The sequence below is a fragment of the Carassius auratus genome, chromosome 32, assembly GCF_003368295.1.
Source record: "Carassius auratus strain Wakin chromosome 32, ASM336829v1, whole genome shotgun sequence".
Taxonomy (NCBI): Eukaryota; Metazoa; Chordata; class Actinopteri; order Cypriniformes; family Cyprinidae; genus Carassius; species Carassius auratus.
Genome location: NC_039274.1, coordinates 28,003,748 through 28,017,301, shown reverse-complemented (window position 1 = coordinate 28,017,301; position 13,554 = coordinate 28,003,748). Strand labels below are relative to the sequence as shown.

The following is a 13,554-nucleotide window of genomic DNA, read 5'->3' as shown; positions in this document are numbered from 1 at the left end:
TCATGAGAAACACCGTTTTTAATTACTTGAAATAAATACTCCAGTACATGCATGATAAAAAATAAGGACGTGGGCAAAGGGAAAAAAAACACAGCACATTAAAATATAATAGTAAGTCTTGTAAATAGTGTAAAACCTATGGCACACACTCACAGCAGCTTTTACTCATGACAAATTCAAACATGGAATACGAACATCAACATACAATGCTGATGATTTCTACAAATCTCAAAGACATCCATTCAGCTAAACACTGAGGTAAAGACTTTCAGTTTCATTTTAAGGCTTCTGTTGTAACGACCGCTTTTGGCCATATTATATTCTCAACCGACAGAGATTTTGCAAAAGCTGTCAGTTTTAGTAAAAGCTACTTTACCCCCAATAACGTCCAGTATGAGAAAAACCTACAAATGTGACCTTGAGTAAAGCCGACTGCCATGAAAAGTTAATTTAGATTTATAAACACTACATTTAAAATAAAGGTTCTTAATTGGGATTGATGATTCCATGAAGAACCTTTAACATCCAAATGCAGAAAAGGTTATTTCGTTTTTTTTTTTTTTTATGTTCTTTACAATAGGAATATAAAGATTCTTTTAAGAACCGCTCACTGCAAGGTTCTTTTTTGGAACCCAAAATGGTTTTCCAATGGAATCGTTGGGAAAACCCTTTATGGAACCTTTATTTTTAAGAGTCTATGTGGGGGCGAAACCTGATTAGATTCTTTGGTACTTCAAAATAATGTGCCGGGGAGTTGTTTTAATTCACAGAATGAGAGTTAACTGGCGGTAAAGTTCTAGGAGAGGATCGTTCCCTTAGTGCCTGAGACAGGAGTGTGCATCCGTCCGAGACGGCGCATGCAGAGTTCCGCAGCCGCTCCCGGTAGACGGGCATCTGGGAGCTGCTCTCGGGATGTTGGAAAATATCCCTGAGGCCCTGGGTAAGGAGCACGCAGGCCGAAACCACGCTCATGGAGCCACCCAGAACAGCTGTCTGCACCCCTTTTCCCTCGGGGGTGATAGTGGCAACTTTGCCGAGGAACTGCGGCTCGGTGGCGAAACCCACCAAGGCGTGCACGGCCTGCACGAGCGGCCCACTGAAGAGGACGCAGCGGTTGCGGGTCAACTCACTGGGGCAGGTCTTGAGCTCGCGCATGCACGCCAACAAAGCCGTGGCGCTCGTGCTCATGCACTTGACGCTGGCTTTGAACTGTTCCTTGGCGAACTTGTCCTTGGATTTATCACTGGCCAGAGAAGAGGCGTCCGTGAGCATGGTGAGGTTCTTCAGGATGTTCTGCGAGACTTCCAGAAGGAGCTGTGGAGTCAGGTCGACCAGAGCCGTCAGGCGGAGAACGTTGCACGTTTGCTCCACTTCGTGTCTGCATCGGGTGACTTTGTAGCGGTCAACCAGACCGGGAACGGCAGCCTGCGAGCCCGGGATCTCCACGGCCGCCAGGTATGCGGCATGCGCCGAAAACTCAGTCAGCGAGACCACCAGGTTGCCCATCTCGACCAGTCGGTCACCGACCTCCACGTACTTCCCCATGTTGAGCTGGCTCTGGATTTTGTGAACGATAATCGACAGCTCCTTGGTTTGCGCGATCACCGTGTCGCGACATTTCTCGAACGTCTCTGCTACAGGCATGCCGTCGGTGTTCACCACCGGCCTGGTCTCGCTAGACAGCAGGAGCAGGTCCGCCACCAGCTGCATTTTGCTCTTGCATGCGTCACAGATGAATGAAAGTCTTTTTCTTTGTTGCAAGCTGCCGCTAATGACGTTGGTAGAAACCTCACTATCTGATTTTCCCGAGCCACTACTAGCCATAGTAGTGTGGTCACGCTAATGTTCAAAATAAAGATCACAACATACGTTCTCTTGTGCGAACATGTGATTTATGTCATTTTCTTCAGTAAAAAAATTCCCACACCTTTTCAGGGAGAGTGAAACTGGCCAAAAAGTCAATAACGTCCTTCAGGAAAGTGTCCAATTGGGTTTGATTTCTCAAAATGATATGAAACTTCACTCAATGCACGAATAAGGGAAGTACTTTAGAAATATATTGGGATATATATTGTTTTAAAAAAATACAACATGGGCAAACAGAGGCTGATGAGAGCTGTAATAAAAATATCCCTTCAAATGAAAAACTCAGAATTGCCCAATGTTTAAATAATCTGGTTTTAGGTGTGCATAATGAGAATTAAAAAATAAAACAGAATTCACAACTACCTCTGATAAGGTAGGCTACAGTCTGATCAGTTTCACAGGTTGTCAATGTTGCTCCAACAATGCAAAGAAACCAAAACTCTTCAAAAGGAAAGAAAAATAAAAAAGGCTACTGCAGTGCCATGTACAAGAAAATGCCCAGATGAAGGCAAAGTGCAGGCTGACTTCCAGAATCGCTACTTTAGCTGTGCGAAATCTGTCATTTCAGGTTTTCTTCGTGTCATGCACATTACATGCATTTAAATACATGTGCTGCCGCGATGTGCTGCTGCTGATATATTGACCGTCCTGCTGACCCGCCGACCGAAGCGGAGACGCGCGCGCGCCCCGCCGCCACTGCACCATCATCCCACGACTCCTCGGATATTCCTAAAAAGTTCCCGAACGACTTTCAGCCGTTTCTTTTTCGTACACAATCCAAGTTCTGCGGGCAAACTCAGTTCCTTATACATATCTATTGTCCATACGCCCTCTCCAGCAGGAAAGCAACGGTTGTCCAGTGGCAGATAGTTTCGCTTTTGCTTGCCATTCTTTTAACGCTCGGCTGAAGGTTTTAATGCCGTTTCCGCGACGACAACGAACTCCGTTCGCTAGTGAGAGTCTCGCGCGTCGGTTGTAGTCTCCCGCAACATCTTGCGTATCAGGAAGCGGCGGGAGGGTGTGGCTGAATAGCCTGTTAGCTTCCCTCAACCTCTGACACTTGTATACACTCCACAGGCATTATTCCCGGTCAGCGATACGAAATCCATCCTTTGAAGTCGACAGTTGCTCAAAACGATACGCTTATTTTTCTGAGGTAACGTAACGTTACGTTAGCCGCGCGTGAAGTCGCGTTCATTCCTCCGTTTCCCGAGGCCCCGATGAGACTCAACTACCGGTCTGAGGGCAAAAGTTACACCCAAAGAGGAATTCCAGAGAAGTTCCTTATGTTTCCGCTTTTTGGTTGTTTAGCTTTTTTCTTGTTTCCGGTGTTTTTCCTCAGTTTTGCGCTTCCCTGTAAATCCAACAGGTACTCTCGCGTGTGGCTATTTATTACTTTCACAATGTTCGCATTCAGTGCGGCATAGAGCGAACTATTTTTTAGTTTAGCGGAAACGCCGGTTACATTATTGTTTATTTTTTATTATCATTATTTTTTTATTATTTTCAAACGTCGGTCTTCTTAACTGAAAATGTATTTGTTTTTATTTTCTTTAATTAATTTAATACACACACACATGCATGTACATACATTATATATATTATTTTTTAATTTGTCATACATTGTCATATAGGTTTAAACAATTCATTGTAACTGTAACTGTAACTGTAACTCAATACCCTTAAAAAAATAATAAATAAATAAATCAGAGCATTAACATACTTGTCTATATACTTTCAATGTCCATCAATTCCCCAAAGGAGTCTTCATCTAGACTCTCCACAAAGTCATAGAACACTTTCTAAATGAACCAAAATACTCAAAGTTTGTTTTTCAGTAAAAAAGGTAAGGTTTTCTGAGGCAAAACCCCTTTATCCATTGAGTCATGCCAGAATCTCCTTTTTTTTTTTCAAGACATACAGTTACTCATTTAGCTTCCAGCAAACAGAGAATTGACAAAAATATTTCATGTTTGATGACTTTAAAATGCAGAGGATAATGTAATATGTACACAATTTGGGATCAAGAGGGATTACTTTACCAGTGATTTGACTTATAATATTCAATATTTAACCCAGAAACAATTAAGTTTAGTGCATTCCCACATACAGTGAAATAAGTATATATATATATATATATATATATATATATATATATATATATATATATATATATATATATATATATATATATATATATATATACATTCATTTGTTTTGCCTTCACTCATCCTCTTTTGTATTGCACCGAAGTAACGCAAGTATACATATTTGTGACGAGGGGTTCATAACGCTAACGTAAATAGTAAAACAAAACAAAAAAAATCACCCTACCGCGCATTTAAAAATGTCAGACTGGCTTTAAAACAGCTAATTCATCTTGGACAGGGAAACCGGATTCACTGCTACAAAAACTATGACGTAAATGCAGTAGTACTTTTCATTAGATAACGAGACTCTGGGAGTGCGAAGGAGCCAATCAGAATCAACAGGGCGGGGCTCATGCACTGAAAACCCTCCTCTCTGAGGACGGCAAGGTCTTTTAGCAACCTATAGGGTCATATTTGATGACAAATCTAAGTGCATTGCATTATTATGACTTACAAACATATTACGAAGACATTCATATAATACATGTTAGCTTATCTTTAACCCTTGACATTACATTCAACAGCAGTGTAATGCTCTACATCAGTTTTAACCAACAAATGTTCTAGATATTCAGTGCAGATCCCTGATGTACTTTGTTTGATCTGATTCCTCATTCAATTCCAACAGAATAAAGCTACTGTATTACACAAAGCATGTGTATGTAGTGTGTTAGATGTGAACTGGGGGCTGAGGCGGTGAATACTGCAGGGCACAGTGCCATTGGGTGGGGTGTCCTGAGAGGAAACAGTTCCGATTCTGTTGAATGAGCCTCACGCTTCACATGCATCCCATGAACAAGCACTAGCCTGTGCAGAGCTGAAATTATATTTGGTTACATCTAAGTTTGTATGTCAGTACAGTTATAATGCATGCATTTTCACAAATATTGAACATTTATTATGTGTACCTACATCAAACTTAAAATAAAAAAACAGCTACAAAAATGAATAAATAAACAGTACCACTATCAAGTTTTATTCAAACTTAGCTTTCTTTCTATGTAAAGTCTCAAGTCAACAAAATCATATTTATTTGTAGTAAATTAGAATTTCTGAATGTGAAATTTGAATATATATATTCAAATATATATTGCGTTAGCCCGAGTAAAATAAACATGTAAAACCAAAACATGTGCTGTATGGAGGCCAAACACATAATATACAGAAAGTCATTGAGTGTGCATGGTAAATAATCATCACATTTGAAAAGCTTTAGTGGTTTTTGGTTCAGTTTTTGTATCTCTGAAATAGGTTAGTTTCAATGCATATCTTGGGCTCAGTATAACTGGTAGACGTGCAATACACTTACATAATAAAGTAACAACATGTACTTACATAATAACTCTATTTTTTAAAGCTGTTTTGAAAGATCTATAATTAATTAATAATTAGGGGGAAAATGCTGACATGCACAACACTTATGCTTGTCACTTAAGCCTAACGCTTATGCTTGACTGATTTTTCTGAATAAAATTAAAAGTGGGCTACTTGTGATATATATATATATATATATATATATATATATATATATATATATATATATATATATATATATATCACAAGTAGCCCACTTTTAATTTTATATATATATATATATATATATATATATACAGATTCAACAGATTTTTTTGCATTATTTTGAATTCGATGAGTCATTTTTATATGATTAAACTTTGTTTTTATTTTCGTAATGTGATGATTTAATAATATGATTGTGCAACAAATAATCTCAAAAACCTCCGACAAGTAGAACAAGTGATCACGTCGACACGCCCCCTTCCTTAAACCCGTGACCAGAGGAAAGATTTCAACCAATCAGCGAGCTCCAGGTTTAAAGATGGCGTCACCCGTCAGCTGCAGGACTGTATCAGTTTTGCTTTTTCTCATATTATTCATATCGGTTCACTGTACAGACACTAAACCGAGGAAGAAGAAAGACATAAGGGATTATAATGACGCGGATATGGCCAGACTGCTGGAGGAGTGGGAGGTATGAACGGACTGCAGTCACTGTAACACACCACGGGAACCGCTGAAGAACTAAAGTTACTACTACAACACCACTGCAAATGAATATGGGATCTCTTTCAGACGACTTTTCAGAATTAATTTAGTAATTTGCTTTGTTCTCTGACGCGTTTGGATGTTGAGGTGAACTCTACCCTTCATTTGTAGGAATATAGTTTCATAACTAGTATTCTGACGAAAACGGTTCTTACTATGACAAGTATATTTCACACTGTCAGATTTTCTTACTTATTTGTAGTTCTTTATGTACACATGAAGATTTTCACAATGTCAGATGTACTATTCTTTGATTAAATTGTCTTATTTCGCATGTTTATTGCATGCACAGTATACAGATGAGCCAGATCGATGGACGGATAGATAGATAGATAGATAGATAGATAGATAGATAGATAGATAGATAGATAGATAGATAGATAGACTGTCAGACAGATAGATAGATAGATAGATAGATAGATAGATAGATAGATAGACTGTCAGACAGATAGATAGATAGATAGATAGATAGATAGATAGATAGATAGATAGATAGATAGATAGATAGACTGTCAGACAGATAGATAGATAGATAGATAGATAGATAGATAGATAGATAGATGGATGGATGGATAGACAGACAGATAGATGGATAGATAGACAGACTGATAGATAAATAGATAGATGGATGGATGGATGGATAAATGGACAGATAGATAGATAGATAGACAGACTGACTGTCGGACAGAGACAGACAGATAGATAAATAGATAGATAAATAGATGGATAAATGGACAGATAGATAGATAGATAGATAGATAGATAGATAGATAGATAGATAGATAGATAGATAGATAGATAGATAGACTGTCGGACAGACAGACAGACTGATAGATAAATACATGGATGGATGGATGGATGGATGGATAGATGGACAGGTAGATAGATAGATGGACAGGTAGGTAGATAGATAGATAGATAGACTGTTGGACAGACAGACAGATAGATAGGTAAATAGATAGATGGATGGATGGGTGGATGGATGGATGGATAGATAGATAGATAGATGGAGTATTAAGATGAGTCTTAACTTTTATAAAGAATATCTCTTTGGATTTGAGACTTTAGTCTTTGCAACTTTACAGATCTGCTTTATGCACCAAGAGCTTGTAACGCTCTGAAGAGAAAGGAAAACTTTAAATTGCATCATATGACCCCTTTAAAAAGTAAAAAGTGATATAATGATGTGAAAGTTAAAGCTGACATATGTTCTGCATATGTTTGTATTCTGAAGCTACACTAAGTGATTAAAGTTTGAAAATATTTAATATTGTAAGCAAGCCTATAAAATATTTAAAGTTTTAAATTCTAAATATTAAATACTGTATTTAATGTAAGAAGTGTATTAATAAAATAAGCTTTGAAGTTTTAAAGTATGCATATAAAATATTGAATGAAAACCAAGTTTGAAAATAAATAAAATCTATAGAAAATCATTTATTAATGTCACTCTAATATCTTTATTTTGTGTTAACATTTTCCCTTCTTGCATGAAATCCAACTGCAGGGCTGTGCAATGCATGCATTCAATGAGCTGAAAATGTTATATATCATTTATTTTGCCCAGTCCCATATCTACCAGTAATTTAAGTTTTACCGGTAGATCTTTAAAAAATATATTTTCTTTCTTCAGTGATTGACATCTTTTGATTTATTACAGAAAGATGATGAAATTGAGGAGGGTGACTTACCTGAGCACAAACGGTCTCCTCCACCCATCGACTTCTCTAAAATAGATGCGTCTAAACCAGAGGATCTTCTGAAGATGTCCAAGAAAGGAAGGACCCTGATGGTGTTTGCCACCGTGTCAGGAAACCCCACAGAGAAGGAGACGGAAGAGATCACCAGCCTGTGGCAGGGAAGCCTCTTCAATGCCAACTTTGATGTTCAGAGGTAACATCCACATTCCTGTGCAGATGTTTCCGATAAGGATATTGATCGATTAAATGTAAAACAGCTGCTTGTTTAGCTCCAGCCAGTTCAGTGTTGATTCAGTTCTGTATAAAACTGACTTAACTGTTTGAACATAAAGTCTTGGAAAGGTTTGTTTAGAAATGATCTTGGATCTTCCTCGTCAGATTTGTGGTGGGATCCAACCGTGTCATCTTCATGCTGCGTGATGGGAGCTACGCCTGGGAGATTAAAGACTTCCTGATTGCTCAGGACCGCTGTGAGGATGTGACCGTGGAAGGACAGGTGTACCCTGGGAAAACCGCCAAGAAAGATGCCAAGGGGAACGAGCAAAATAAAACCAAGAAGAAAGAAGACAAGAAAGCAGCCAACAGAGGCAATAAAAGCAAGCAGGAGCTTTGATACATGAGCCTCAAAGGTGCAGTGTTTTAATGGGACTGAAGGAGTGTTTCTCTAACAGGTGTTACCAGGTACTTTGACACACAGGTTGATGAGTCAATCAACAATCTTTGTTTCAGTTCCTCAATTTGTTGTTTTACTGTAACTCGCCTCATTTTTTCACAGTCTGAATAAAAGAATAAACCACTTTTATAATAATCTTGTGCGGTCTCGTGCATTGCATTGATGATTGGGTACAGTTGGTGTCACATTTTCAAATGCAGAAAAAGTGTAGCACTTGAAGGAATAGTTCACCCAAAAATTAAAGTTAGCTGAAGATACACTCACCCTCCAAGCCATCCAAGATGTATATTTTTGAGTTAGGTTGTCCATGGGAACCAATTAGGTGAAATTTTGCAAACAGCTGATAAAACCATAACAATAATCCACACCATCAATTAATGTTGAGTGAACATTATTTCTTTTTCTTTTATTCAACAAGCTAGGACATGAGCAGTCTGAGCAGTAGGGAATATCAGGTTTATCTGAAGGTTTACTTAACAGCTTGTTGAAGGATGCTGGAATGCGTTTGGAGGATGTGGCAGAAATGAACAGATCTGGAATCAGTCAAACGGCTTCTGGCAAAAGAAAATGAGTTTAGCAGTGGCGGAGTCATTGCCCCAGTTTGAAAGAGAGCAACATTAGGCGCTAATAGAGTAATCGATCATCCTTTCCCGTCTGAAGCCTCATATGTCATGATACCAGGGAAAACATAAGTACACCTCATGGAAAACTGAGCTTTTCAGCACTTTCCTAAATGATAAATGTAATCTAATTGAAATAAAAAATGATTTTTTGTTTGCAATCATCCATTAAACATTCATCCATTCTTGCATGCACTTGTTTTTCATCTTCCTACATTGACACATACTGTATATCTAATCCTTACAGAACTCTGATAATAATGGCAGAATAATGGAGAACCCTAATGCAAAATCCATTGCATAGATTGTACACTGAATGTACAATATATACACCGGCGGCGCCAGGGGGGGTCTTGGGGGGTCTCAAGACCCTGCCAAAAAATGCCTTGACCCCCCATTTGACCCCCCCCCCCACCCTCTTCCTGATTAAAAAATAATAAAGATCCAAAAATGTTTCTCTTCAAACTACGCAGAACAATAATAAATAATAATTGTTTCGACATTTATTCGTACACTGAACCGAGAACCGTTTCTGTCAGACGCTTCTGATTCGAGAACTGATGAGCTGATGATACTGCGCATGCGTGATTCAGCGTGAAGCAGACTGACACACAGAGCATCTGAACTGAACTGATTCTTTTGGTGATTGATTCGGAACTGATTCTGTGCTAATGTTATAAGGGCGGGTAAACCAAAGGCTTGAATGAAGGGCAATCATCGCCAATGACGCCATTACATCGAGCGCATAAGAACCGGTGAACCATTTTTTTTTTCAACTGGTTTATTTGATCGAATTGTCCGAAAGAACCGGTTCACTTGAGCACCCGCTCCTTTGCCCCTTAAGTGCCCTTTTGTCAAAGCAAAATTTCCTCGAATTTTTTTTGTAATAACATAAACTTTTGTGAATGCCTGCCCACGCCAATCATAATATTAGTACAATTTATTAATAATAATTTAGCTGTAAATAAAATGACCAACATGATGACCTTTCACCTGACAACGACCTCATCCAACCGGGAAGATTCCGCATGCTGCACTTACTGTCTATGATGCTGCACGCGCATTTTTTAATTGCTAGAGGATATTTTCAACATCGTGACAGCTGGTAAGTGGTGTTTCATTCTCAGCGAAGTGATTTTGATGTTTATTTACTTATTATTATTTTACAAGAACGATGTGATGTGAGAACATGCAGATATGTTGTTTATATTGCTGTGTGTAGCCTGTAGTGTAAAAGTAACACTAGCGTGATGTTTGAGGGAGAAAAGTTTCACAGGCATCGAGGGGTCTGGTCTTTTTTATGTTATTTGACTAAACTTTTATTATATTACAGTACTTATTTATTTTTGTAAAAATAATTATCACAACACTGGTGAGTCTTATTCAGATGTTCTCATTCTCTGAATTATCATTATAAAAATAAAAACAATTCAGAAATGAATTAAAATATAATTATATTTTAAATGTCATGCAAATATTTTTTTCTGAAAGTGCAGTGTGAAGGATATGAATAACAAATGTAGCCTGTCATTTGTTTGCATTGCAAAGGTGTTTAGCAGTAATATGCAGTTATTAGCCATGTCCACTGTATTCTTTGTTGGTTTTCATGAGACCCCCCCCCCCCCCACCTGCCCCCCCAATCAAAATTGTCTGGAGCCGCCACTGCATATATATATATGTGTATATATGTATATTTATCTATCAATCTAGATATACACGTGAGTGATGCTGGAACTTCAGATGTGGGAAACTGTATTGGTATGTGGATTCCACTCATACCAGATGTGGGTCGCCAATATGTTACTGTCTGGAGGGTATATACAAATATCTTTATTAGTCGTCATTGCATATTCACACTTCAAAATCCCCTCTGAAGTGCATCATTCAGTAGAGTCCTGCATTAGCCAATGCATGACTGTCCAGCGCATGAGTAGCATGTGAACAAATGCAAATATTCCCTAAAAACACTCAAGACGGAGGGTTAAACATGTACCAGGAAATCCTTAATATGGATAAAGGCATCCAGCTTTCCCTGTAGCCAAAGCAACCTCTGCCGTAACTAAGCCGTGTAGAAAGAAACGATTTGACCGATGAAACGTGAAGACTGTAAACACACGATTGAAACAAAATATGGTTCATGTGCTTTTCCAAGTCATCTCCAGGTAATAAAAAGCAAAGTAAAAATACATATACAGAAACACAGCATAACTACAAAAATTGAGGAAAAAAAGATTTATTTCTGTACAAAAGTCTTTATATATTTTTTTCTTATCTAAAGTAATACGGTTTTATTAATCATTCACATTTACATCACATCCATATACAACTTAATATCATGTATATTTGAATTGAAAATTGTAGTTTTTTTTACAGATAGGACAGAATTACATTACAACTTAAAAGTCCCTTAAAAGATGTCCCTTCTGGATTTGTGTAATAGTGCCTGTACAATAAATAAGTACAAAATATATCTCTGTTATCAATCAGTATTAGTTTTTTTGTTTTGTTTTTTTTAGAAACACACAAAACATACAAAAACACTAACAAATTACAAGCTCCGAAAAAAGACCAGCTATTTCGGCAAAGGGACAATGTTGTACTTCTTGCCAAATGGAAGAAAAAGCCGATTAATCCCAGATTTGATCATTTTATGATAGACTCGCATTTACTTATGCTCAGATTCAAATCCATTCTTGATTGTTCGATTTAAAGGAACGGTTCACCAAGAAATGTAGAAGTTGTTATTTTTAAACATGTTCATGTACAACACATGACGTTTCTCACTTAAAAATGTTGGATTAATTCAGAAGATGTGAAATATGGATGCACTACATTTATAGTGCTTTTGGAAGTTAAATTTGGAAAATTTAACTTTAATTTTAATTAAAATTTAAATGAGTGTTATTTTCATTTTTGGGTGACCTGTTCCTTTAAGGCTGGATTATAATTTTTTTGTTTGTTTGTTTGTTTTGCTGGTTCTCTCATTCAACACTTACAAAATTAAAATGAGAAAACCCTCACGACATTTACAATCTGAAATCTGTTTTTTTTTTTACATATTTAGAAAAAACATGTAACATGAAAGCAAACATCACAGAAATGGATAAAAACAAGGAATGTTGCGTTCGCTTTTTTTTTTCTTTTCTTTTTTTCGTCGAAACTCAAGTATAATCAACTGACGACACAATCCAAAAATCACAACGTCCACATTGTCACATACAATGTAATCTGCTGGGAGGGGTTTTTAGGTAACAAAAACACATGCTGTGCTGTGATTGGTGCTTTAGGTTCAGTAGTTCTGGGCTCGTCCAGCAGTGCTGCTACAGCGAGATTGAGAAGTCCTGCGGTGTGTGTTGCTCGTCTTCATAGCTTCATCATCTTAATCACAGGGATGGGCAGCACTAGGTGGAGTTTGGCCCGCTCTTCATCAACACTCATCTTCACCCAGTCCGGCCGGAAAGAGCCTTTGAAGCCCACAAAGGCAAGTTTATCTGGAAAAAAAGACCACAAAATGAGTTTTAATTACCTCATTCATGACAAAAATCTTGGTTAAGGCTAGTTTGAGATTCTGCTATGTGCGTTAACATTTGCCAAACTGTAAAAAGTGTCAATTACTTAATCATATAGTGTTTGATGTCGTGGTGCTTATTTAACAGCTTTCTGGAATAAGTGATTCTGATTGAATGATCATGACATTCTTTGGTTAAATATTTTTGTATTTTAAGGTTAAACTATGTCATCCTATGGCAACAGTTTTTACATAAACTACTGTTTAGACGTTTTAAGGTCGGTAAGATTTTCTTCTGGTCACCAAAGCTACATTTATTCAATCAAATATACAGTAAAAACTGTAATATTGTGAAATATTATAATAATTTAAAATAACTGTTTTCTATTTAAATATATATTAATATTGTGTTTATTCCTGTGATGGAAAACTGATTTTTCTCAGCAGCTATTACTCTAGTCTTCTGCCACAGGATAAAAAATAAATTAAATGAAATAAAAAAGGTTATTGCAAATTTTTATATCACAATTCTGACTTGCAATTCTGGTTTTAATATCTTACAATTCTATTTTTTTTTCTCAAAATTGTGAGACATAAACTGTCAGAAGAGAAGTCACAATTACCTTCTTTATCCTATGGTGGTAACATAAATAATTGTGACATGTAAAATCTGAATTTTGAATAAAAAATATTTAAATACACACACACACACAGAGAGAGAGATAGAGTATGTGTGTTTTTGTGTGTGTTTGTGTGTGTGTGTGTGTGTGTGTGTGTGTATATGTACAATTTTGTACTTTTTGCCAAATAGAAGAAAAGACAATTAATCCAAGATTTGATCATTTTATGATAGACTCACATTTACTTATGCTCAGATTCAAAACCATTCTTGATTATTCGATTTAAAGGAACGGTTCACCGAAAAATTTAGAAGTTGTTATTTTTAAACATGTTCTTGTACAACACGACGTTT

General features: G+C 37.2%; 3 protein-coding genes across 3 annotated transcripts in view; 1 reads left to right on the top strand and 2 right to left on the bottom strand.

The window, feature by feature from the left end:
- LOC113052000 (talin rod domain-containing protein 1-like) lies at window positions 1-3,303 on the bottom strand. Its single transcript, XM_026216227.1, has one exon. It carries the CDS (start codon window positions 1,822-1,824, stop codon window positions 760-762), a length of 1,065 nt encoding a protein of 354 aa, XP_026072012.1. The 5' UTR covers window positions 1,825-3,303; the 3' UTR covers window positions 1-759.
- A 2,520-nt stretch (window positions 3,304-5,823) lies between these two features.
- On the top strand, window positions 5,824-8,590 carry LOC113051999 (LRP chaperone MESD-like). Its single transcript, XM_026216225.1, has 3 exons — window positions 5,824-6,006; window positions 7,741-7,973; window positions 8,159-8,590. Exons 1-3 carry the CDS (start codon window positions 5,854-5,856, stop codon window positions 8,391-8,393), a joined length of 621 nt encoding a protein of 206 aa, XP_026072010.1. The 5' UTR covers window positions 5,824-5,853; the 3' UTR covers window positions 8,394-8,590.
- Window positions 8,591-11,290: 2,700 nt separating this feature from the next.
- The window catches only part of LOC113051998 (cell migration-inducing and hyaluronan-binding protein-like), a 66,767-nt gene continuing 64,503 nt past the window's right edge, over window positions 11,291-13,554 (bottom strand). Inside the window, exon 28 of the mRNA XM_026216224.1 lies at window positions 11,291-12,564. Within this exon, the coding sequence (XP_026072009.1) occupies window positions 12,437-12,564 (128 nt within the window). The 3' untranslated portion in view covers window positions 11,291-12,436. The remainder of the gene's footprint in view (window positions 12,565-13,554) is intronic.